Source organism: Malaya genurostris, chromosome 1 (genome assembly GCF_030247185.1).
Source record: "Malaya genurostris strain Urasoe2022 chromosome 1, Malgen_1.1, whole genome shotgun sequence".
In the NCBI taxonomy this organism is placed as follows: Eukaryota; Metazoa; Arthropoda; class Insecta; order Diptera; family Culicidae; genus Malaya; species Malaya genurostris.
Window position 1 is genome coordinate 154370903 of NC_080570.1, and position 27064 is coordinate 154397966.

At 38.0% G+C, this 27064-nt stretch overlaps 1 protein-coding gene across 2 annotated transcripts in view; it reads left to right on the forward strand.

The window, feature by feature from the left end:
* LOC131426256 (protein abrupt-like) overlaps window positions 1-27064 on the forward strand; it is a 116647-nt gene that overhangs the window by 86987 nt on the left and 2596 nt on the right. For both annotated transcript variants that reach the window (XM_058588856.1, XM_058588855.1), the window contains exons 3-6: window positions 5446-5660; window positions 5735-5870; window positions 5953-6593; window positions 20829-20967. In XM_058588856.1, the coding sequence (XP_058444839.1) occupies window positions 5446-5660; window positions 5735-5870; window positions 5953-6593; window positions 20829-20967 (1131 nt within the window). The remainder of the gene's footprint in view (window positions 1-5445; window positions 5661-5734; window positions 5871-5952; window positions 6594-20828; window positions 20968-27064) is intronic.

Genomic DNA, 27064 nt, shown 5'->3' on the forward strand with positions numbered 1-27064 from the left:
GGGGATAGAATGGTATGAGTGACGTAACCGATGAAGCGCTTTTGACGTGAATACGTCTTACTTTACTACTTTACTATGCATTCCATAGCCCAGGTCCAGAATTCAGATCCCGAATATAGGTCTAGAATTTGGTTTCCAAATTCAGTTCTACAATTTTAGAAGTGCAACTTTATTTAGGAATTTGGTTCTAAAGATTTTTTAAATGAACTCCGAAATTTCGGATCCGAATTCGTAAATTGAATTCTGAATCGGAATTTTCAAATTAAAATTTAGATACGGAGCTCAGTGCAAGGATTCAGGTTCAGAAGTCAGTTCTGAGCCGAAATTCAGATCTCAAATTCAGTTAACTAATTCTGTTCCAGTATTCCAATTCAGCGATCAGTCCAATAGTCCACATCTTGAATTCAGTCTCAGGTCTAGAATCTAGCTTCAAAATTCAGGTCCGGATTACAGATTCGACATTCAGTTCCTAAATTCAGGTTCAGAATTTAGTATCCGAGTTCATTTTCTGAACCCGGGTTCAGTACCCGACTCTAGCAGTCGGTTCCGTAATTCCAGGTCCATAATTCAGATGCTATAGTATCAAAGAAACTGCACCATCCTTTTTTTGTATTCAGGTCATCTGGTTATGTCTCTGACATTTCCCACCCACATTTTTTCCTCTTCGCTCAATTTTATCGGAGATGACTGAACCAATTTCTACAAATATAGAAGAACGAACGGCTGTAGCTTTCGTATTTGAAGAAATATTGGTAAAAGTGACGTAACCGACAAAACAAATTATTTTACTCTTCATTTAAATTTTCTCGAATATGGCTAAACCGATTTCTACAAACTTAGTCTTTTTGAAAGCTGTTTTTGGACTGTGGATTAAGCTCTATGATCAAATGGATGTCGCTTCTAGTTCCGGAGATATAACGGTATGAGGGACGTAACCGACAAAACACATTTTTCCCTTCGTCGTTTTACTCGGAGATGGCTGAGTCGATTTTGACAAATTAGATTTCTTTTCAAAACTACTTTTTGGTCGTGAATCAAATTCGAAGATCAAAGAACCGTCACTTCCGGTATAAATAATGGTATAAGTAGCGTAACCAACATTTATCCCTACGTTAATTTTTTCAGAGATGGCTAAGTCGATTTGAACTAACTGCGGCTCGATTGAATGCTACTTTTTGGTCGTGGATCAAGGTCGAAGTTTGAATGGCTGCCGCTTCTGATTCCAGATATATTATGGTATAAGTGACATAACCGACAAAAACCATTTGTTTCGCTCAATTTTTCCGGTTATGGTTAAACCGATTTTCAAAAGCTTAGGTTTGTTTAAAAGCAAGTCTTGAGCTATGAATAAGGTTCGAAGAACAAATGGCTGTAGCTTTCGTATTCGGAGAAATATTGGTATAAGCGATGTAACCGACAAAACAAACAGTTTTGCTCTTCATTTGAATATTTACTAATAGAGCTAAACCAATTTCAACAAACTTAGTCTTTTTGAAAGCTGTTTTTGGACTACGGATTAAGCTCGACGATCAAATGGATGTCGTTTCCAGTTCCGAAGACACAACGGTATAAGTGACGTAACCGACAAAACACATTTTTTCCCCTTCGTCGTTTTACTCGGAGATGACTGAGTCGATTTTGACAAACTAGATCTCTTTTCAAAGCTACTTTTTGGTCGTAAGTCAAATTCAATGGACTGTCACTTCCGGTTCTGGAGATAAAATGGTATAAGTGGCGTAACCGACACAAATACTTTTTTTTTCCGCTCAATTTTATCGGAGATGACTAAATCGATCTCAACAAACTAGAGCTCTTTTGAAAGCTATTTTTTGGTTATTCAAGGTGGGTTTAGATCGGAGATAAAACAGCTATCGTTTCTGGTTCCGGAGTTATAACGATAGAAGTGGCGTAACCGACAAAACACATTTTTCCCCTTCGTCGTTTTACTCGGAGATGGGTGAGTCGATTTTTACAAACTAGATTTCGTTTCAAAGCTACTTTATAGTCGTGAATCAAATTCGAAAATCAAAGTACTGTCACATTCGGTTTCAAAGGTATAATGGTATAAGCGGCGTAACCGACTAAACGCATTTATGCCTCCGTAAAATAAATCAAAAATAAATTTTCTCAAAAATGGCAGAGTCGATTTCAACTAACTGGGGCTCGATCAAAACCTCCTTTTTTTGTGGATCAAGTTTGAAGGTCTATTGGCTTCTGGTTCCAGATATACAATAGTATAAGTGACATAACTGACACCCTTTTTATCCTCTCCGCTTAATTTTGTCGGTGATGATTGAATCGATTTCTACAAACTAGAGCTTTTTCGAAAGCTACTTAAAATTTATTCTAGGTTGAACTAGCTCAAATAGCTATCGTTCCTGGTTCCAGCGATACAATGGTATAAGGGACGTAACCGACAAAACACATTATTTTTCATTAGATTTTATCGGTGATAGCTGAACCGATTTACACAAGCTTAGGTTCGTTTGAAAGCAAGGCTTGGGCTTTGAATCAAGTTCGAAGATCAAATAGCTATCGTTTCTGGTGAGATGAGATATAATGGTATAAGTGACGTAACCGACAAAACACATTTTTCCCCTCCATCGTTTCACTCGGAGATGGCTGAGTCGATTTCGACAAACTAGATCTAGTTTCAAAGCTACTTTTTGGGCGTGAATCAAATTCGAACATCAAAGTACTGTCACATTCGGTTTCAAAGGTATAATATATAAGTGGCGTAACCGACTAAACGTATTTATGCCTCCGTAAAATAAAAATAAATTTTCTCAAAATTGGCAGAATCGATTTCAACTAACTGGGGCTCGATTTAAAGCAACTTTTTTGTTGTGGTTCAAGTTCGGAAGTCAAATGGCTTCTGGTTCCAGATATACAATAGTATAAGTGACATAACTGACACGCTTTTTTATCCTCTCCGCTTAATTTTGTCGGTGATGATTGAATCGACGTCTACAAACTAGAGCTTTTTTGAATGCTATTTATTATTTATTCAAGGTTGAACTAGCTCAAATAGCTATCGTTCCTGGTTCCAGCGATACAATGGTATAAGGGACGTAACCGACAAAACACATTATTTTTCATTAGATTTTATCGGTGATAGCTGAACCGATTTACACAAGCTTAGGTTCGTTTGAAAGCAAGGCTTGGGCTTTGAATCAAGTTCGAAGATCAAATAGCTATCGTTTCTGGTGAGATGAGATATAATGGTATAAGTGACGTAACCGACAAAACACATTTTTCCCCTCCATCGTTTCACTCGGAGATGGCTGAATCGATTTCGACAAACTAGATCTAGTTTCAAAGCTACTTTTTGGGCGTGAATCAAATTCGAAGATCAATGGACTGTCACTTCCGGCATATAATGGTACAATTGGCGTAACCGACATTTATCCCTCCATTATTTTCTAAGAGATGACGAGCCGATTTGAACTAACAGGGGCTCGACTGAAAGCTACATTTTGGTTGTGGACCAAGTTCGAAGGTCAAATGGCTGTCGCTTTTGGTTCTACATATATAATGGCATAAGTGACATAACTCACAAACACAGTTTTTTTCTCTGCGCTCTATTTTATCGGAGATGACTGAGCCGATTTCTACAAACTAGAGCTCTTTCGAAAACTCCTTTGATTATTCAAGGTTGATCAAGTTCGAAGATCAAATAGCTATCGTTTCCGGTTCCGAAACTATAATGGTTATAAGTGACGTAACCGACAGACATTTCTTTCCCCATCATTTTATTCGGAGGTTGCTGAGTCGATTTCGACAAACTAGATCTTTTTTTCAGAGCAACTTCTTGGTCGTGAATCAAATTCGAAGATCGATGGACTATCACTTCCGATATACATAATGGTATAAGTGGCATAACCGACACTTATCCCTCAGTTAATTTTTTCAAAGAACACTGGGGCTCGATTGAAAGCTACTTGTTGGTTGTGGATCAAGTCCAAAGATCAAATAGTTATTGTTTCTGGCTCCGGAGATATAATGGTATAAGTGACGTAACCGACAAAGGAAAATTCTAAACCTACTTGTTATGTGTAATGGGGAAAAGGAACTTATATACTAACTTACTAACTAATATAGAGAGCGAATTGCATCGAATTTTGTCGGAATTTGCTTATAATATTATGTGACATTACATCTAATGGTTCTATATTTGTGAGTCTGTGAAACTCATTTGTACTAAACCAGGGAGGACGCTTCAAAATCATTTTCAGAATTTCATTCTGAATCCTTTGAAGCGTTTTCTTCCTGGTGGAACAACAACTCGACCAAATTGGTACTGCATAAATCATGGCTGGTCTGAAAATTTGTTTATAAATTAATAATTTGTTTTTTAGACAGAGCTTAGAATTTCTGTTTATAAGAGGATTTAAGGATTTTTTAATATATTTATTACACTTTGCCTGGATTACTTCAATGTGATCCCTGAAAGTGAGTTTTTTGTCATACGTTAAACCTAAGTATTTTGCTTGATCAGACCATGTCAATTCCAAGCCATTCAATTTGAGAATGTGATTATTGTTTGGTTTAAGAAAAGAAGTTCTTGGTCTATGAGGAAAGATAATTAATTGCGTTTTTGCTGCATTTGGTTTAATTTTCCATTTTGACAGATAATCACTGAAAATATTTAAGCTTCCTTGTAGGCGACTGCAGATCACTCTTAGATTTCTACCTGTGGGACAAAGGCCTTTTCTTCGCTCAATTTTATTGGCGATGGCTACACCGATTTTCACAAGCTTATGTTCGTTTGAAAGCAAGTCTTGGGCTGTGAATCAAGTTAGAAGATTAAATGACTGTCAGTTTGGTGTTTGGACACATAATGCTATAAGTGACGTACCCGCCAAAATGTATTTTTTCTCTCCGTTCAATGTTCTTGGAGATGGATGAGACGATCTCGAAACGTTTAGGCTAGTTCGAGACTAAGATAGGGTGGTGAATCAAAAGCAAAGACCATATGGTTGACGCGTAATCGCAGAAGTGACGTAACCGACAAATAGCATTTTTTACCATCCGCACATTTTTTATTCAGAAAGTGACTTACTCAATGAGTACAAATGTTTAATTGTCGAAATTTTTTGTCAGAAATTTCGTTCTTGGAAAAATTTTCTCTTAAAGAGACTGGTTGTTTGACAAAACAAAGACGTTATCACACCACTAGGTGGATTCAGAAGTGGTTTTTTTCTTGGTATTATTTCATCGCTCGTTATCGTGGGTTGGTATGTGTGTACGGCGGTACGAATGTATGAGGGACAAGGTGTACGTGAATAGAGAGATTTAGACAACCTTTTCTCGTTTATCAGCTGGTTTCATATTTTCACCGAGTGGGAGTTAATTTAATACTAGTATCTCATCATGAACTCCAAACGATGTGTGCGATAAGGTTTTATAATATTCGGTTTTCATTTTTTGTTTCGTTTTTTGCAGTTTCCTACGACGTCCATGGACTGGAAAGCGTTCACATCCGAGTGCCACCGGCGGTGACCCTGGGCGGTTCGGCCATTCTCATTTGCGAGTGTGACCTGCCGGACGAGGATCTGTACTCGGTCAAGTGGTACAAAGGAAAGCACGAGTTTTTTCGATACACGTCGAAGGAAATTCCGTCGATAAAAATTTTCCCCAAGGCGGGAATCAGTGTTGATGTGAGTGTTTCTTTTTCCTCTTCTACTCTGTTTTCTTTGATGAGATGACAGCTGACTGACTACTTTCGACGCAGGTCAATCATTCCAATGCGAGTCACGTGATTCTACTGAACGCAGAGCCACACACAAGTGGGAAGTACAGCTGCGAAATAACGGAAGCGGCTCCGTCTTTCCACACTCAGATAGTCACTAGAGATTTAAATGTAGTAGGTGAGTGTTTTTTTTTTGTTTTGCGTGAATTGGCAGAATCCGTCGAAAGCATAATGTGTGAATATTTCGTTCTTCGGGACAGATTTACCCAAAAGCGACCCGGTGATACTGGACATGAAACCGTACTACGGAGCCGACGAGTTTCTCGAGGTTGTTTGCATATCAAATGAGTCCCTGCCGGCGGCCCGGCTAGAATGGTTCATCAACGAGCGGCCGCTCGGCAAGATACAGCCCCCGTCCAGGCTGGAGGCAGTGACGGTGCCGGTGACGCGAAGTGGCCACGGAGTTGATGACAGTAGCAACCACGCTGACAGGGGCAATAGTTCCAACAATAACAACAACAGCAGCGGCAGCAGCAGTAGAAAACCAACCAAGTCTTCCCCGCACCAAATATCGGCTGCCCTGCAAACAACAACAACCAACGAAGATGACGACCGGTTGGTGCGGGATGCCAACTCACCTCAGCACCGCGACGCACTGACGGTACCGTTGGCGGCAGCCATCATCGCAGGGGCGACAGTTCTTTCATCGGCAACAACCAGTGCAGCAGCAGCAGCAGCATCAGGTCTAGCAACGCTGGCGCCATCCTCGACGGCGGTGGCGGCGGCGTCGGCTTCGTCAAGGGGTGGCAAAAAGGGTACCACAAACAGCCGGTACGAACGGTCCTTATCACGGCTCAAGCTACTACTAGGACACGAACATTTCGTTGAAGGAAAAATACGGGTGAGTTATTGGTGTTTACTAGGTGTGTCACTTTTGCCGTAAATTAAGGGGAAATTACCAATGACAGTAGTGCTGGAATGCTAGAATGCAAAATTGGCGACCGCAATCACATTACGCGCCGAATTCGATCAATCTTGTCAGATGTCACCGTAAAAACCGTGATTCCCTACTAGATGACAATGCAAAATTCGCACTCAACGAACGGCTCTGTCGCCTGCGTACGTAAATCAAGTATGACTATCGACCACGGATAGCTTTTAGTCATTTCCGTCATCGCTTTTTCACGTACCGACTCTGGCTTCCACAGAAACTCGATCTATTTTTCCCGGATTCTGTCTCCGGCTTTCACTCCACACAACAGACAGAAACCGAAGCGGAGTCCCACCATTCCATTCCAAAAATTTCCACATTTGAAACGTTCATACTGCATCATGCCTCCGTCGTGCCAGGAGCACAACATGATAAAACATCCTTTCCCTCCGTGTATCCGCGGCGTTGTCGAATCCGCGCGGGAAATTGAAATTTTAGATTCATCAACCAAACCAAAAAAAAAAAATCCCCCGGTCAGTCAGTTTGCATTCAAATTGAAGAAACACATCGCGGACAACTGCCTCGACATGGAATTCATTCGGAATGTTGCTAAAATCGTCGTCGTGCATTCCGTTGCAGTGGAACGAGACAGAACGAGAGAGAGAGAGCCTGTCAACGCCACCGACCCGTTATCGGAAAAATCTTTTGCTGTGACCCTGTTGATTATGTTTTGTGTCGGTCGGAGAGGCGCGATTGTCCAAAGTCCTACAGTCCGATAGGTCCGAGCCTCCGGGAAGCGGGAAAATATAACGAATGTCAGCAAATTTTCTAGTCAGGCTTCTGGGATTATTTCAGATGGTAATTGGCAAACTAGTTTTAAGGCGTTTTTTAGAAATTGATCACAGAAATGGTGTGTAATACTAGTTGTTTGTAATGAATAACAAAATAAAAGGTGAGCGGGTAATGTCAGAGACGAAACCGAGTGACGTGAATACGAATCGAAAAAATCGTTCAAGTTCGTGTTAAACACTGTTAAAGACTGTTCCAGAAAGTATGGACGCAACCAAAAACCTCTGCCATTTCGCAATGGTTCAGAATCTGTCAGTTTTTATGGTTGCGTCCTGTTCTTTTCATTCTTCTCTAACCACTTGTGCAGTTGTTTACTCGTTTTCATTACTTTGTTTCGAAATGCGTGGACTTTCAGGAGAACAACGTCGAAAAATTGTGTACAAATAGTGCACAGAACGCGGACTGTCACTTAGAAAGATAGCAAAAATGGAAGGGGTAAGTGAAAAAACCGTGCGGAATGCAATCTGGAAGTTCGGTGAGGATAACACCTTTGAGGATAAACCGAAAACGAGTCGAAAAAAAAGTCCTGCTAACCCTCAGTTGGATAAACGTATACTGAAGGCGTTCGAGCAAAAGAAGGAGGTTTCAGTTCGGGATGTGGCCAAACAAGTGGGCACTTCGAAGTCAAATGTTCTTCGTGCTAAAGAACGTTTGAATCTTCGAACCTATAAGAAGCAGAAACAATCAAAACGTAGTCCGAAACAAGAAGCATCGATCAGGCCGAGGGTTCGAAAGCTGTACAATACGATTCTTGCTGGAAATTTGAACTGCATAATCATGGACGACAAAACCTACGTGAAACTCGATTACAAATCCTTGCCGGGACCACTATATTATACGGTGCGAGAAGGGCAAGTGTTAAACCAATCCGCGACATCGATTGAAGTCGAAAAATTTGGTAAGAAAGCTATGGTCTGGGAAGCAATTTGTAGCTGCGGTAAGATTTCGAAACCCTTCATCACCACTGCTTCAATGAACAGCGAAATATACATCAAGGAATGTTTACAAAAACGACTTCTACCCATGATTCGAAGCCACAAGGATCCTGTTGTCTTGTGGCTAGATCTTGCTTCTTGCCACTACTCGAAATCAACGGTAGAATGGTATACTACCAAAAATGTCACTTTCGTCCCAAAAGACATGAATCCACAACTTCGACTAATTGAGGAATTTTTGGCGATAACGAAGGCACATCTTAGGAAATATGTCTCGGCAGCCGAAAACATTCAACAGTTCGAAAAGATTGGAAAAAAGTGTCTAAACTTGTCGCCAAGAGGTCTGTACGGAATTTAATGTCGAACGTTCGCAACCGAAATTCTAAACCGCAATACTGGATCTAAGTTCTGAACCTGAATTCCAAGTTTAGTGTCTGGATTCCTGGATTCCGAATCGGAATTCTGGACCTGGAGTTTGGATTCGTTTTGTGTATCCTGAATTTAGACTGTGGTTCTGTACCTGGATCTGGATGACGAAACGGGATTCTGGGCCTAGATTCTAAACCTGGATCTGGATGAACCTGAACCTGAATTATGGATCGGAATTCTCGAGCTAGATTCCGAGTTTGAATTCTGCATCTAGATTCTAGACTTAAATTCTCGTCAATAGACCTGACCTGAATTCCGGGTCTGGATTCTATACCTAAATTCAAGACCTTGACTAGGATTCTGTAACTGGATTTTGAACTGGGATTATGTACCTAAGTTCTTGACCTGGACTCTGAATACCGATTCTGGTCGTTAATTTTGGACCGGGAATCTAGACACAAACCTTTCGGGCCTGTATTTTGGATCCGAATTCTTGGTATGAATTCTAAACCTAAATTCAGAGCCTGAACTTTGATTCAAGACTTGAATTCTGGATTTGGACTCTGCATCGGAGCTCTTGACCTGAATTGCGCACTTGGATTTGGATTATATATAGTTGGGTTCTAAACTGGAATTCAGGTCCTGAATTCGAGACTTGAATTCCGAGCGGGATTCTGCACTTGAGTTCTAGACTTGGAATTTAAAACCTGAAATCGGATCTTTGATCTGAATTTTGGCCCTGGACTTGAATTCTGGATTTGAATTCAGGGTCTGGAACCAGGAACTGGAGTTGAATTTTAAACTGGAACTCAAGAGCTGGTTTCAAGACTAGACTTTTGACGCAGGACCTGGATTTTGGATCAGAGTTCTGTACCAGAACTTTGGACCAGGATCCCGAATCAGGATACTATACTTAAGTTCTGAAGCTAAATTCTGGATCTGGATTCCGGAATTTAACTCGAGACAGGTTTTCTTGATCTCACTAAGGAACCTAGACTTGGATTCCTGACCGGGATTCTGGACCTGAATTCTGAACCAGGGCCTGAATTATGAAATTAAATACTAGACTGGGTTTCTGGATCTAAAAGATGGACCTTGACTTGTATTCTGCACCTGAATTCAAGACCTGAAATCTATACCTGAATTCGGAACCAGAATTCTTGACCAGGATTCTGGACCTAAAGTCTGAACATAGATTATGAACATAAATTCCGGGCCTGGATTCTAGACCCAAAATTTTGAACTTGGATTCTGCATCTGAGTTCTTGATCTGCATTCTGGAGTCAAATTGTGGACATAGGATTTTTGATCTGGACTTGGATTCTGTACCTGGAATCTAGATCTGAATTCTGGACCTGGATTCAGGACCAGAGCTCGCGACCTGGATTTGGGTTCTGGATCTAAATTCAAGGCCTGGAAACAGGAACTGTAGTTTGGTTCTAAACTAGAATTCAAGACCTGAATTCGAAACTTCAATTTTGGCCAGGTCCTGGATTCTGGAACAGAATTCTGAATCTGAATTCTGGACTTAGATTTCTGAATTTACCTCTGGACTAGACCTCAATCCTGAACCAAGAACTAAAGTCTGAACCTAGACAACGATTTTGAACCTGGACTCCAATCCAATCCAAGATTCCCGACCCGGATATGGATTCTGGACCTGATTTCTGAACACGGGATTTGGGACCAGGACCTGGATTCTGAATCTAAGTATTAGATCAGAATTTTAAGTTTAAATTATGGACATGGACTTGGGTTTTGCATCAGACCGGGACTTGGCTTCTTGACCTGAATTCACGGCTTGGATTTTAGATCTGGAATTGGATTCTGAACTGGAGTTCAGGATCTAGATCCAAGACTTGAATTTTTGATTAGAGTTCTTAGTTTGAATTTTGGATCTGGATCCAGAATTTAATTCCGTACAGGTTTTCTTAATTCTGAACCTAGATATGGATTCTGGACCTGAACTTTAATCTTAAACTTGGATTCTGTACCTGGACTTGGATTCCAAACCGGGATTCTAGATACTACACCGGGTTTCTGGACCTAATTTATGAGTTTGAATTTTAGACCTGAAATCTAAACCTGAATTCTTGACTAGGATTATGAACCAGGATTCTGGACTTTCTCGACATGGATTATGGACTTGAATTCCGGGTGAATTTCAGACTAGAGCTCTGGGCCTGAATTCTAGACCAAAATTCTGGACTTGGATTCGCACATGATTTTTTATCTGAATTCTGGACTTAAGTTCTGGACATGAATTAGAGATTGAGATTCTTAACCTGGACTTGGATATTGTACCTGGGATAAAAATATAAAAGATAAAAATTCTGGATAAGGATAATGGAACTGAATTTTGGGTCTGGATTTTAGATCTAAATTCTGAAGCTGGACTTGAATCCAGTACCTGAATTCTGGACATGGCATCCGGGTTCTGGATTTGAATTCCGCGCCTGGATTCTGTTAGAAAACTCTGGGCCTGGATTCCAGACTAGAATACAGGATCTTGATCAATCACTTGACTTTTGATCCAGGACCTGGATTCTCGGTCTGAGTTTTAAATCTTAATTTTGTATTCCGAATCGGGATACTAGCTCTGAGTTTTGAATCTAAATTCCGGATTTTCACTCTGGATAGGTATTATAGACCTGGTTTCTGTACCAAGAACAGAATTCTGAATCTGGACTTGAATTCCTGACCTGGACTTGGATTCCAAAGCGCGATTATGAACCGAAATTTTTTACCAGGGCCTGGATTCTGAATCTAGAGTCTGGAGCAAGATTCTCTATCTGAACTCTAGACCAGGACTAGGATTCTAATCTTGAATTCTGAACCCAAATTCTGAAGCTGGATTCTGCGTCCGAGCTCTTGACCTGGATAATGGACACGGATTCTGGGCCTGACATTTTGGCCAGAATTCAGGACCAGAAGTTAGTATATGGATTCTTGGCCTTATTTTTAAACCTGGACTTGAATTCTACGTCTGGAACATGGATCTGGATAAACTAAATTGCTGGAGCTGGTCGGAGTTGAATTCTAACCAAGGACTTGGATTCTGGATTTGCATTCTAAAGTGGATTTAAATTCTGGCCCAAGACCTAAATTCTGGATCTGGTTGCCAGATCGGGATACTGAATCTGAGCTCTCGACAGGTATTCTATACCTAATTATGAAACAGAAACTGAATTCTGGCCTTTGATTCTGGATCTGGACCTGAATTCCGGACTTGGAGCTGGATTTTGAATGTGAATATTGGACCGGATTTCTGGATTTAGATTCATGATTCACGTTCTGAGTTTGAGGTCTGTACCTGAAATCTGAGTATTGATTTCGGACCGTATAAACTCTGGACACGGATCCTGGAGATGGATTATGTTTATGAATTTAAGAACGGATTGGCGCTCGGGATCTGGATTTAGGATCTGCACTCCGGCCCTGAACTATGACCAGTATTATAACGAACTTTTCTTTAAATGCATCTATTCAGTTTTCAATAGAAAACCACGCGTTCTATAGTTTCCATAGTTTTACATAACGAAAACAACCGAGTCAGGAATCGTGATAATCGATAATCAGGCCACTTTACACAGTGCACTGAAACGAGATAATTTTATCCGAACAGAAACCGATGCAGATCAGGATAATACAGCTCCGGTGGCTACGGCGGCTGGTGGGGCGGAATCGAATCTGGAACTGGCACTTAATCAGTACCATCGTACAAAGGCGGCAACATATTTTATTTGCTTTCCCGGAACACATCAATCAAAAGCAACTCGAATGTGCGATTAAAATTTTATGATAAATTTTAAATCCTGCCTTTTGATGGTGCAAAAATCAGGTACGATAAAAACGAAAATGAAATCGAAACATCAATCCACCATACACACATACACACACATACGCTTCTTTAGTACACACCATTTTACCATTATGTGCATGAAATAAAATTTATGGCTCCGGGAGAATAATGTTGATGGGAAAGCATTCGATGAGTTCGACTGCAGACCCTGCCTGAATAACCGAGGGCTCTTTGATTGAAAAATTGTTTTCTGACTGACAAAGACGCTTTCGTCTACCAACACGGAAAGCCCCCGGATCCTCCGATGCGAAGCTGGCAAGGTAAGCGATGGCGGAAAGTTCACTGAGACATCACAAAATGTCCGTGATAGATGGGCTCATAACGTTTTTATTTCACCTTCGCCCTCTGGAGAAGAACTTGTTGCAGCAGCAGGAATACCGCGAACGGTAAAGATTTATTTGCAGTTTAACCTCTTACTGCTTGCCACCAGATGGCTTTGTTCCGAGGGCGGTATATAAATTTATTGTGGGCAATATGCATGGAATCTTATTGACAAACATTTATTACATATCGATAAGCAATTTGTTTCGACAGGTGAAGTAGGTAAATATCCACTTGAACAGTTCAACTTGAATCTCTTCACCGATATAATTCTATTTAAGTATCACAAATTTCCCAACCTAAGTCGGAGAAAAAAGCTACTATGATGCCTGAACGTAACAAATTTACCTCGTTGTCATTACATACTAAACTTAATTTAGTAATTTTTTCATCTTTCTACGAGTTTCATTCTACTGATAAATCAGTAAAAATAAATATCTGGTGATAGCAGTACCTTAAGAAGTACCTTCTATTCTGAATATTCTATTCTGAAATGAATTTTTTACGGAAAAAATCAGCTACCGAAGTTCAAACAGCCAAGATCGGTAATTCAATTTAAGAGTATAGTTTCCATCTAGATTCAAAAGGTTGTTTTGCTACACTGTACAAAGAGATGGTTGGTAGTGGTAAGACTGTCGTTATTCTAGATTACTTTTGGGTTCTAGTAAAAATTAAGCAGATATTAATAAAACATTGAAACAATTAATTTATAATTATTAAAAAAACTAATTGCAAAAAATTAAATTCAACTCAAAATAATATTTTAGGTTCATTAACTGTGTAAAAAGAGGGAACAAGTACGAAATTTAACATAGGAAAAATATAAAACTACTTAAAATTTCAAATAGTTTAAAATACCAGAAAAATGAAAAATGTTACAAAAAAATTCAATATATGAAATGTAATGGAAAATAACGTATTCAACAGTAAACAATTATATAAGAACAGGTTGAAGAATAAAATTCAAATCAACTTAAAACAGATATTATGGGAAAAATGTAACATGAATTACAAAAGAAATAAAGTATTACGAAGAGACAAAACTAAATCTAAATGAATCATTTTAAATTGACACATTGAACGTGTACTAAAAAAGTGAATGAATTACATTGAGCTGTAAAACAGGAATTGAAATAATGAAAAGAAGATAAAATACATAACTGAACAAAAAACAATTTTTATTTTAAAACGAATATTTAAATCAAAACGGGAATCGAAAAAAGGAAGTTGGATACAGAAAGGTGAGAAAAAAACTAAATTAAAAAGTAGTAAGCCTCAAACTTACCAACAGATGAAAGTTTTCAGATCATGGGAACATGGATATGGATCAGCATTAGAGAGAAAAGTTCGTGAAGTTTCAAAAACACGAAATGCAAATACTAGAAGAAAATATAAATCAAAACAGTATTTTTTATAATGTAAACTGAACGAACGGAGAAGCAGCAAAAAATCAAGTAGTACGACGAAAAAAAAGCCACAATGAAAATAAAAATTTGATAAAGTAAGACACACGAAAGTATCACAAAAATAGACCTTGTAACAAAAATAGAATTATAGAAAACAAATAAAATATAGAAAACGAAACCAAAGTTTCAGAAAAATAAGGCCTAAAAGGAAAAAAACCAAAAGTAGATTTCAAATATCGGGAAAGAAAAATTAAAATTAAATAATGCAAATAGAAACTGATAGTGATGAAAGAACGAAAACTTCAAATAAAAAAAAACATATAGAATGGATTTCTAAGATATAGAACAGAAGTAACCACAAGCTAACTTATTAAAAGCAAAAAGAAATTAGAAAATATATTCTGGAAGCAGAATATAAGTAATGGAAGAATATCGAAAAATAAAAAAAATATAACCTTCATGTGAATGAAAAGAAAAAGTAAAGCAAAAAAGAAAAAGAAACATAAATAGAAAATTCCCAACCAAACAGAAAAACAAAACACACAAATTAGAAACCAGCCAGTTTCAGACCAAATTCCCAATTACAATAATAAGTACCGAAAAATCAGCTAAGAAACTGAAAATAGCAAATAATTTAAAACTACAAATTAGAAAACAGTCAATTTTTAACAAAATTCCAAAGTAATAAAACTACTAATAAAAAAGGCTTTTAGAAGTAAAATACATTAGTTAGACCAATAAAACAACGAAAATGGCATATAATTTTCACAATAGCAAGTAACGAAAGAGAAGTAAAACAAAATACCGAAAATAAAAGTTCCTAACAAACAAAAAACACAAACTGAAGAAAAACAGAAACTGAAAATAGTAAATTGTTAATAAAAATACAAATTAAAAAACAGTCATTATTTAATCCCAAAACAATGAAACAGACTTATCAAATCAATGCTGTTTAAAGAAAAGTACGTTAATAAGACCCCAAATAAAACAACGAAAATGTCAGATAATCTATAAAATAACAAGTAACAGAAAAAAACAAAAAACTGAAAACAAAAAAAAATAAAAAAAAACATAAATTAGAAATCAATTTATTTTAAACAAAATTCACAAACAATAAGATAGGCTAATTTAAATAAAACCGTTACAATAATAAGTGCTGGCAGAAAGCTGAAGAAAGGCATAAACTGAAAATAGTAAATTGTTAACAAAAAACTCAAATTAGAAAACAATCCAAATTTAATTCCAATACAATAATACAGACTAATCATAAAAATGCTGTTTGAAGAAAAGTGCGTTAATAAGATCAAACAAAACAACGAAAGTGGTGGATAATGTTTAAAATAACAAGTAACGAAAAAAAAATCGAAAAGAAAACAAAAAACCCGAAAATATAAAATTACAAACAAAAAATACAAATTAAAGAAAAGTCAAAATTTTGAGTAAAATTCCTATACATTACAAAAGAAAACAGCTTCGGAAACATACTTTTTGAGAAAAAATAGGTTATTGAGAACAATTACTAAATCCTAGTAGTTAGAAGATTGTCTAATGAGACTGGTAAATCGCAGCAACTTATATAAAATACATAAAAAAAAACCTCTTCTTCATCTACCTGGTGCTGTGATAATGCCTTTCTCTTGTCATTCAAATAGTCTCATTATAACAAATTTTTTCATGAAGATAATTCTTTGATACGAGTTCAGGTTAATAATTTTTTACACAAATTAATTCGGTTATTTAGTTCACAAAAGCGGGCTTCTACGCTTACGTCGCATACGCTAAAAGTATCAGTAATAGGAATCAGGGTCACTTTGCCGAAAGCTGTTACGCCGAAAGCCGTTTAACCGAAAACCGTTTCGCCGAAAGCCATTTCGCCGAAAGGGTTATTTCGTCGAATGTTATTTCGCCTAATGTCATTTCGTCGAAAGGGTCATTTCTCCGAAAGAGTTATTTCGCCGAAAGGGTCATTTCGCCGAAAGCAATTTCACCGAAAGAGTTGTTTCACCGAATGTCATTTCGCCGAAAGGATCATTTCGCCGAAAGGGTCATTTCGCCGAATTCTTCAATATTCTTTATATCGTGATTGGGAATGATTTGAAATAAAGACAAATGAAAAATGATTACTCCCGTTCTGTTGAACTACAATCGTACTTCTGAAATAATTCAGATAGACTTGAATGATTTTTTCCTTTCTTTCGCTAACGTTCGTTCGGACCTAACTAAAGTAAAGAAACCGAACTCTGAATAGTTATATCTCCGGAACCACCACTTCATAAGACACCAAATAAAACTTCGTCCAATCTATCTATATATATGAAAATGGATGTAAGTTTGTATGTTTGTAACGCCATAACTTCGGAACTACTGAACGGATTGGCACCAAACTTGGCACAGGTACTACTCGCATTTCAGAGATGGTTTAGGAAGCATTTCTATAGGGGAGGGAGCGTAGCAAGTGTAATTAACAGGAGGGAGTCATGAAAAAATTCATATAACTTGACGACAATCGATACGTTTTGAAGACTAAAGAAACATTTTGCATACATTAGATAGGACTTTACGGGGGGTGGATGTAGCAAGTGGCTTTAAAAAGGGGGGTGTAATGTTTGAAACGGCACAATTCCGAAACTATTGAACGGAACTTGGCACAGATACTCCTTGCTCTTCTGAGCAAGTCATAGGGATATTTTAATGGGAGAGGGAGCGTAGTAAGGGTCCTTAACAGGGGGGGGTCTTGAAAAAATTTGTCTAATTTGACGAGAATTGATACTTTTTTAGACCATAGAAACAGTTTGCATATATTAGATATGATTATATGGGTGGTGGATGTAGCAAGTGCCTTTAAAAAGGGGGTTGTAATGTTTGTAATGTAATAACTCCGGAACTAATTAACGGATTGCTATCAAACTTGATACAGATATTTATTGCTCGTAAGAGATGGTCATAAGGGTATTTTTGTGGGGGAGGGAGCGTAGCAAGTGTTCTTAATAGGGGGGGGGGGGGGGGGGGGGGGTGTTGTCATGAGAAAATGTGTCTAATTTGACAAGAATAGATAATTTTTGAAAACCATAGAAACATTTTGCATTCCATAGGTATGATCATGTGGGGGTGTTATGTTTTTAACGGCATAACTCCAAAACTACTGAACGTATTGCAATCAAACTTGGCATAGGTACTTCTTGCTTTTTAGAGATGATCAATAGGACAAGCGTTCTTAATTTGAGGAGGCCATATCGAAATTTATCTTATTTAAAGAGAATTGATACTTTTCAAAACCATACATACATTTTGAAAATCTCAAATATGGTTTTAAGGATATTTGTGGGGGGTGGATATAATGAGTGTATCTAAAAAAGGAAGTTTAATGTGAAGTTTATAGAATTTTCCATAAAACGATACTTCTTGCTGAGTACAGATATTATTTGCGCTTCAGATGATCCTAAGAGCATTTTTAAGAAGAGAGTGGGAGCGGGTGGATGAAGTAAGGGTCTCATCCAAGGGAGGAGCAAAGTTCAAATTGTTAATATAATCAAACGTAACTCCAAAACAACTCAAACTCACCACACCTAACTAGGTTGAATATATTAAGATGGGGAGAGTGGGGGGGGGGGGGGGGTCCTTTTTACTATTCAGAGGTGGTCACGACAAGCTTAGATATTCATGACAAAGGTTTATTGTAACATTTTCTTATTCGTCGTCAAACAAAATAGGGGGGCGGATTCAGACTAGGAGAAGAGGGATCTTGAAAATCAATTTTCATCTTGATTTTTTTAATAAAATAAGAGTGGGGCAAGAATGTCAAGATCGTGCTAGATAATATTGCTATCGTTAATTTGAATTAATGAATCGATACTTTTTGAAGAGCACAGCACTCTTTGTACACTACTAAGAGGTGGTCATAAGGGTTATCATGGAGGAGAGCTGTAGTAAGTTCACTAATAAAAGGGGAGTTCAATATAAAATTTATTCTACGATAAACGATGCATCTTGACAAATACAGATACTACTTTTATGTCAATGTAGATTAAAAGGTTATTTTAAGGGAGAGGGAGTGCAGCAAGTGCCCCAAACATGGAAAGTCTAAGGTGAAATTGATTGAATAGCAACATAAAACTGCTCAGAATATTACACTAAGTAGGACAACTTTGGGAATCTTGTTCGGCTGTTTCTTCCCGAAACATTTCCGACCAACGCCGGGTCATTCGGCTAGTTCAAAATAAAAATATTTCGCAAATAATTAAAGAAGCGAACTTTGTGAGTTTTTACTGCGGTTTAATTTCTAATTTTTTAAAGTACATTGAACTGTTTTTTTTTCGTTCAGTGTATAATGAATGTCCAATTAATCACCTACAACCTTTTCTTGGACACCATTTGTATACAAGTAACAATTTGCGAGTTACAACGAACTTGATGTTTTGCCATACTGAATACGTGTACAAAATTTCATTCAAATCAGAGGAAGTCTATCCTAATTTTGCCTCTTTTTCTGCTGTTAATGTCTGCAATTGCTCAATTTGTAACACAAAGAATCGAATCGAACGTAATTGAAAATATTAAAAATTTTCAAGTGGAAACATGTTAAAAAAATGTATGCAACACTTTGCATACGTATTCACACCGACCGAAGCCCGCGATGGTTTGCGCTCATCCTCCCCCTTCCTTTCACCACTTTTCCACCTCCATCGATCAGGTCAAATATTCGACCCGAACAAGTCATCAAATTTGGCACACAATTCAAAGCTCATAAAAACTAAAGGTCCCGGTTGTTTTTTTTTTGTTTTTTGTTTCGTTCGTTCATTTCGGATGGCTCAGCATGCTGCCCGCTCGAAGGTTTTTTTTTTGCTCCGGTACACACATCTAACGGTTGGCAGTTATATTATTCGTACAATATTTGCGGTGCTCGAATGAAATAAAAAAAAATTGCCACCCGCCCGCCTTCTTCCACCCCCACTAAATCATCATACTTTGTTGGTTGGTTGGTTGGCACTTGCCAACCAGTCGAATGAAATTTGTTTTCTTTTTTTGGTTTTAGCTTTCTAGCAGCTGCCACATATCGTCGAGCAGCAACAGTAGCAGCAGCAGCATTTGTTTGTTTTGGTTATTGTGAATAAAGGGTTTTTTTTTTATATTTTGTTTCTTGTTTCGACTCTCTTCCTCCTGCCGGAGGGGGGCTGCTTTTCTGCAACATATTGCAATTTGGTGAGAATTTACTTTGAAATATATTGAACCGTTATTTCTTTTCGCGATCACTACTATTATTATTTCATTCGCTGGGGAAACGTTTTTCCTATCGTTGCTTTCGGAACTTCATCGTATTTGCATATATTTTTATGGATCGGTGGGGGGAGGGTGGCGGTATTCCTAGTTGGTTGGCGGACTAGAAGCCAAAACTAGAGCGCACAGTGCGAAAGTTTCGATTTGGTTAGCATTTGAAATAAATTTCAACCGGACCGGGGTTAGATTAACGGGGTAAAATATTTTTCCGGCTTCGGCTCCGGCCGCCGTCGTCCGCGGGGGTGCTGAGATGAATCTACACGAGCATAAATGATGACCGGCACCGAGCTCAATCAATTAATGTATGACCACCACCATCGGGCGAATCAATTTTGTACTGAATTTGCCCTCGCATCCTCCCGGCGGTGCGGTGGTTCGTCGTTTATTGTTTTCAGCGGTACCAGCCGTGCACCGACCGAACGAAGCCGCCTCCAGCAGCTTCGATGTGCTCCCCACCCTCGTCCTTATCGGTCCCGTCCCCCCTTCACCAACCAACGAATGTATGCCGAACGAATTTTGTGCGCTGTGTTGGAAGCAAACCAAACAAAAAATCCCGCCGGGTGTGAGCTTTTTTTTTTAGATGAATGCGTGCGGAATTGTGCTTTCGTGGGCGGTGGCAAAAAAAAAATCCCCTGTTATATCCGTGATAATCCGCTTCGCTGATGAGTGAAGCTCGTTTCGGTTGATTTGAGTACGCATACTGCAATTGAAATGTTATGGCGAAACCCTGAAGTATTTTTCCACTGCTAGAGGGAAAGTCGAAGGGGTTCTGTTGTTGTTAGATTTTCATTTTGTACCAATGATCCAGTTCAGTGTATAGAAATACTATCAAACGAATTCTTTTATTACTTCAATCGTAGGGAGTCTCTGAACCAAAGGTACCTGTAGTTACGGTCACCCATTAACTTTATTAAACTGAGTATCGATTTCCACTAATGAATTTACTTCATTATCTAGGATTAACCTGCCAGTGCGACCACCGTAGCACTCTCCGGTCTGAATCGATCTCTTCTGATATTCATGGTATTCATGAGGACCGGTTTGGTCCAAGAAGAGCTCACTTTATAACGATTATACTGATCACGAGATGATGTCGATTTCGATGATGATGATGATGATGATGATGATGGCGATAATGACGCAATTCAATTCCACTGATGTTCTGTTCTGATTTTCCTTCTCATTGTAGGTAAAGTGCACCGCTAGGATATTCGATTTGTACGAACGAACGGCCCAGCAGGTGGCCGACGAAAACTACCCCCAGGTGCGGGTGCTCTCCAACAGCGACAACGGGGTGCACTTCTCGTTCATGAGTGACAAGGACGAAGGTGAGTACGGCCGGGGCGTTGCAAATTAATTTGTTTTAAATTGATCAGCTGGGTTCAACAATTCTAATAATTAAAACTATTCACAGGAATCGAATCACACAATTCAGGTTATTCTGTTTAGTTCGTTTCTCTAGTCTCGTTCGTTCTCGAAATACGAATTTTTGTCTAATTATCACCAAAGTTTTAAGGAATAAAAAGATACATCTTAAATCCAGTATAAAGATACTTCACGACCTCCGTAACGACAGGTTTTTGTATATTAACTCAGGCTTTCATTTCTTCTACATTCCTTACTACTTTAAGAAGCTTCACTCGTTCATAATGGCACAGTTTTTTTCTATTAGGTGCAGTTTCGGACGAAAGTAACACTTTTCGCTTTATACCACAATAGTACGTCCTTTAAAATGAGCATCATGCCAAATCCGACCAAAATATCGTCGAACCGTCGTGAGCCTTCAGGAAAGAAAGAAGCCGCTTTTGGAGGCACTCCATTCATGGTGCTTGCGGGAAAGGAAAGGCATACTCCACTTTTCACAAGTACAAATCGTTTGCTAAATTTGAAACTTCTTGGTGAACTTTGACACTTTCTGCGTCGTCTTCCTGGGAACATTCTGTCTTCCCGGGAACATCACATCAGGATTCTAGAAATCTGGTTGAAGTGCCACCTTCACATATGTTTCGTCTTCCATTACGCAGTAGTGTGGTTTCGGTCACTTCTGGTCGTACAACTTCTGGGCAGGACTTATTGCAATCGTATTCAGTGTTTTTTTTTCGTTGCGGTTCTCATTGACCTGACGGCTTTTTCTGGATCTGAATCAAAACTTTTGCGCACCTGTTGAAATCAACTAACATGATGTAAACAATACACATTAAACGAAATTTATATCTAAAAAAAAGGTAAGTGGCTAGTGTCACAGACATAACATGCTTTTTTTTATTTAAAAGATATTTTATTCAGGCCTATTTGCGTACAAGCTTTACGTGGCCGATTGAGCTGAGTTTTTAGATAAATTATTTTTTTGAATTGGATCTCGTTGTCATCCTTTTACTAGGGGGAGAGGAGCTTCCATTTTCCTCCTGCGAGGATTGAGGGGCAGTTTGTTCGTGGTTCGTCTCGTCATCCATTGCCGTGGTATTGTTGTTGATTTCGTTGCTAGTAGCTGTAGATGCGCCTTGTTGTACATTGTTTGCAGTTGCTGGTTGGTTGGATGGTAAGTTGTTAACTGCAGCTGATGTACTTTGTTCTATCGTATCGGATGGTTTCGTTGAAGGGGATGCTTCACTGTTGTTGGTGACTGTCACAGGTGTACTGGGGTTGGTGTGAAGGAAGCACCGTTGTTCTTTGGTGTGGTTGTCTCCTTGTCCAGTTTATCACATGGCTTACCGTAGTGAACAGCTTTTTGGCAATATTGACATGTGGCCATCTGATTTGCATAGGTAACAAGTGATTTGCACGGTATTCTTGTATCCTGACCGAATGTCACATAAGAAGGTATAGGCCTCCTCGAGCGCATGCGTACCAAACGTACGCCATTTAGAATACCGGGGAAAAAATTCTTCCCCTTTTCTTTTTCGATAGAGAGAATCTCTCCGTACTAGCACATGGTTTTGCGAATATAAGGATCGATGACGCTTGAGGGAAGATCATGCACACGCTCTTCTATAGCACTATCTTCCATATATACTGGAATGTTGTACTTGATATTTTCATGCTCCACATAGTGCACATTATTATTGTCTTTAGCGAATTGAATTGCATCCAACTCTTTATAGAACTGGATATAAACAACATTATTGGTCTTATTGCATTGAAGTAAATGCACACGTTTAATGTCAAAATGCATTTGCTCCTTAAGCAAACCTTCAAGTTCTCGTATCGAAGGTCGAATTTTGCACTGCTTGAAGTTAACAATAATTGTATTCTTTCGTGTCGGCGGTAGCTTTTGTTCGTTTGGTTCACTAATTTTCGAGGTCTATTGTTCACTACACAATACTGTACTTGGTTTCTTCTGTCCCCAACGTAAGGGGTTTTGTTTTATCGACTGACTTGGATGAGATGTGAAAGCGAACTGACATAACATGCTTCTTTCACACTTTCGAATATAGATAATCGTTCGTATCGGTTGACTGTGTGACTTACTGACGACAATCATATTCCACCTTACAATTCAATAATACGGAACAAACGAGAGTAAAAAAAATACAACAATCTATGTTATAGTATGATTTGTTTTAGTTTTGTTAAGACGCAGCTAGTCTTGAGCTAGTCTTGAACCCGTAGCTTGACTCCCGTCTTGAACCCGTAGCTGGCTCCTATCCGGGGGAATTGTTTTGCTAATTAAACTACCCTGCATGCGTACAACCCATGAAGAGACAGCCTAATAGACTAGAAGAGCCGAGCAAGCTTTACTCGGGTGTTCAATTATAGATCTATCTCTATGGAAACCCATCCAAAAGAAAACACACACACACCGGATCGCAAAATTATCTTCACTTTCTGCTTTGAGACTTTGTTTTTGACTCTTTTGCTGCCTATGGGGGCACATCAGCGTCATCATCTATTTGAAGATCTCAGCTGATGTGTGGTCGCAGTAATTACGATTGTGATCTCTAACACAATATATTGAAGGATAAATCAAACCAAACAGTTATTTTTTAGTGGATTTACATACTCAACTTGGGAATATTTCAATAGTTCCAAAACGAACCGATCTGCGAAGTTTATCCGATGTTTGCAGCTGTTGAGCATTTTTTGTCAACATTTATTCATCTACACCAGAACCAAAACTCATTTTCTAAACTGAAAAAATCGATTTTTTTTAATTGAACATCGCTTTATGAAAACAAAATCATTTTTGAATTTGTTCTAAGATAAGTGATTTCATTCCCTACCGAATGTCCACAAGATAGGAACTTTTAATGAAGTAGTTTTTCTTTTTAAAATTTTTGAAAAATCATTTTCTTCAGGACTTTAAAAAATAATACTACACTGAAGAAAATTTCATTTCATTTCATTTCATTTTATAAGGTCTAAATAAACCTTATAAAATGAAATGAAACGATATTTTCTTCAGTGTAGTAACACATGGATCAATAAGTCCCGAGACTAACAATGGAAACAACATTTTTTTTGCATAATTTTTTTTATTCATCAACATAATCACTATTTAGGGTGATACAATGGTGCCAACGTTTTTCCAATTTTTCAATACTATGTTTATAAAAAAATTTATCTTTCGCTTCAAAATAAGCTTCAGTTTCAGCGATGACCTCCTCATTTGAGCCAAATCTTTTTCCCTGGAGCATTTTTTTAAGATCAGCAAAGAGCCAGTAGTCACTGGGGGCTAAATCTGGCGAGTATGGGGGTGCGGAAGCAGATCAAAGCCCAATTCGTTCAATTTCGCCATTGTTTTCATCGACTTGTGGCAGGGTGTTTTTGTTCCATCGAAAGCAATCGCGGCACCCACTTGGAAAAAACCTTTTTCATGCTCAATTTTTCATGAAGGATAGTAAATACACTTCCATAAGATATCTGTGTCATCTCAGCAATCTCACGGAGCTTCACTTTACGATCTTTCATTATAATTTTTGTCACTTCACTCACATTTTCCGGTGTAACGGCTTCCACAGGTCTACCCGAGCGTTCCGCGTCATTTGTGTCGGTACGACCACGTTTAAACTCGGCGAACCACCGACAAATCGTTGCTTTTGATGGATAAGAGTCCGGATAACATTTTTCAATCCATTGTTTCGCTTGCACGGTGTTTTTACCCATTAAAAAACAATGTTTTATCAAAACACGAAACTCGGTTTTTTCCATTTTTTAAACAAACTACAAAACGACTTTACTCCAACCTCGATAACTCAGCTGTTTCTGGTCGGATCGACTTAAAATTTTGACCCGTTTCAAGCAAAGGTTAGTACTCTAGAAAGACGTGGTTACTGGTTTACTACGAGCGTCATCTCTGCTTTAGTCTCGGGACTTATTGATCCATGTGTTATTAATTTTTATAGTTTTTATTCGAAATTTTTTTTGCTTCTGGGAAAATCATAAGCACAAAACAGTTTATTTTTGCAGGATTTGAAATTTTTTGACTATAGCCATTTGTGAACAAAAAAAAAACAAATGGTAAAAAAATTTCCCTTTTCGAAACAATTTGGGAAAAAATGCTGAACGGCTTTTTGTGACGAAGTCGACATGCCCAGAAACATTTTTTTTATCTCACTCCGAATACGATTTGACGTGAAATTCGTTCAATAGAATCACTACACTGAGAAAAAATCGAGTTTCAGAATTAAAAGTCGATTCACAAAAAAGCCACCTTTGATTTGAGTGAAAATTGCTCCAAGATAGGTAATTGGAAAACTTTTAATGGAAAAAATATTCCAGATTGAAACGTTTTTAAATTGGATTTTTTCAGTGTAGTATAATTGTTTACAGTATTTTTAATTCGAAAATTTGGCTTTTGACAGTATATTTTTTAATTTGACTAATTTAGGAAAAATCACCCGCACAAAATAGATTTTTGCAGGATTTGTCATTTTTTTACTGTAGCCATTTGTAAAAAAAATGGCAAAAAATTTGGCCCTTTTCGAAAGTCAGTCTAGAATGATTTTGAATTTTTACAGTTTTTTCATTGGAAAAACTGATTTTGGAAAAATTACAAGCACAAAACAGATTTTTGCAGATGTTGTCATTTTTCGACTCATTTGCAAAAAAAAAACAATTGATGAAAAAAATTAGCTCATTTCGGAAGTCAGTCAGTACAATTTTGGAAAAAAAACAAAATATGCAAAACGACTTTTTGTGATTTTTTCTGAGAAAGTGCTGCTCACTCCGAATGCGATTTGATGCGAGATTCGTTCAACAGAATCGTGCTGATTTAAGTGTCGAACCTGTAGATGAAGTTTATTCTTAGCCTCAGATGAAATATCGAATATATTTCATAATAATAAGAGCAAATTCATGAGTAATATATAACAGATTATACTTGTACGTTAATGTGTTTAAGGTACTTATAAATGAGGAGCATAGAGAGGTAATTACGTTTCTTACCAATCGTTCTAGTATTGCCGAATGGGAACTTTTAGTGAAATTTTTTTTTCTTACAACAAATTTTTGTTGCAAATTTGTTGCTAAAATCGATTTTTTCAGTGCAGTAATCGATTGGGAAATTTTTCAGCATTTTTATTCGAAAATTTTCCTGTTTTTGGGGAAAATCATTCGAAGGATACATTCTTCTAGGATTCGTCATTTCTAGACGGTAAAACAAAGGTAAACAAATTTTGGCCCTTTTCAAAAGACAATCTTGATCAATTTTGGGAAAAACAGAGTACGTATGCAAAATGATTTTTTTTTGTGACAAAGTTTATATGGCCTCAAAAAATGTTTATTAAAAATCTGAGAAAATGCTTCCAACATTTGCTCGAGTTGGTGCGAAATTCGTCATGTGCTAACGCCATCTTTTGTTGAAGGCTGCGAATTATTTCCATCCCCTGGTATTTTGTGAACTAGGGAACCAAGTAATAAATTTAGGTTCGATTAGAAGATCATCATTTGCTAACGCCATCTTTCGTAAAACACTGCAAATTATTTCCAACACCTGGTATTTTGTGAACCAGAGTACCAAGCAAACAATTTAAAATATAGTTCGATTAGAAGATTGTTCTGGGCTGGCGGTTCAATGGATAGGGTACTAGTCCTACAAGCCAGTTGTCGTCGCATGTTCGAGCCCCAACCCGGAAAGAAATCTGTTACCTGGTGTCATGATTAGAAAATCATGAAACCAATAATTTTAACTTATGAAATCATGAGCAATAACTCTTCTCCCATGAAAATTAATCATAGTTCGAAAATGCGTTACTTGAAGAATGCATTATCATTTTTGAACCGTCTACCTCAAGTGATGTGATAGAATAATAGATTAATGGTAAAGCAAAAAGCAGACATTGAAAAGCAAAACCTACTGAAAATATTTACTTGTTATCGTGTTGTTTTACCCACCGGCTGATAGAGAATTGAACATAACATAAAAATGAAGATAATGAAACGAAAATTGACATCATAAGAGACTAAGCACGGCTACGCTTTTCATTT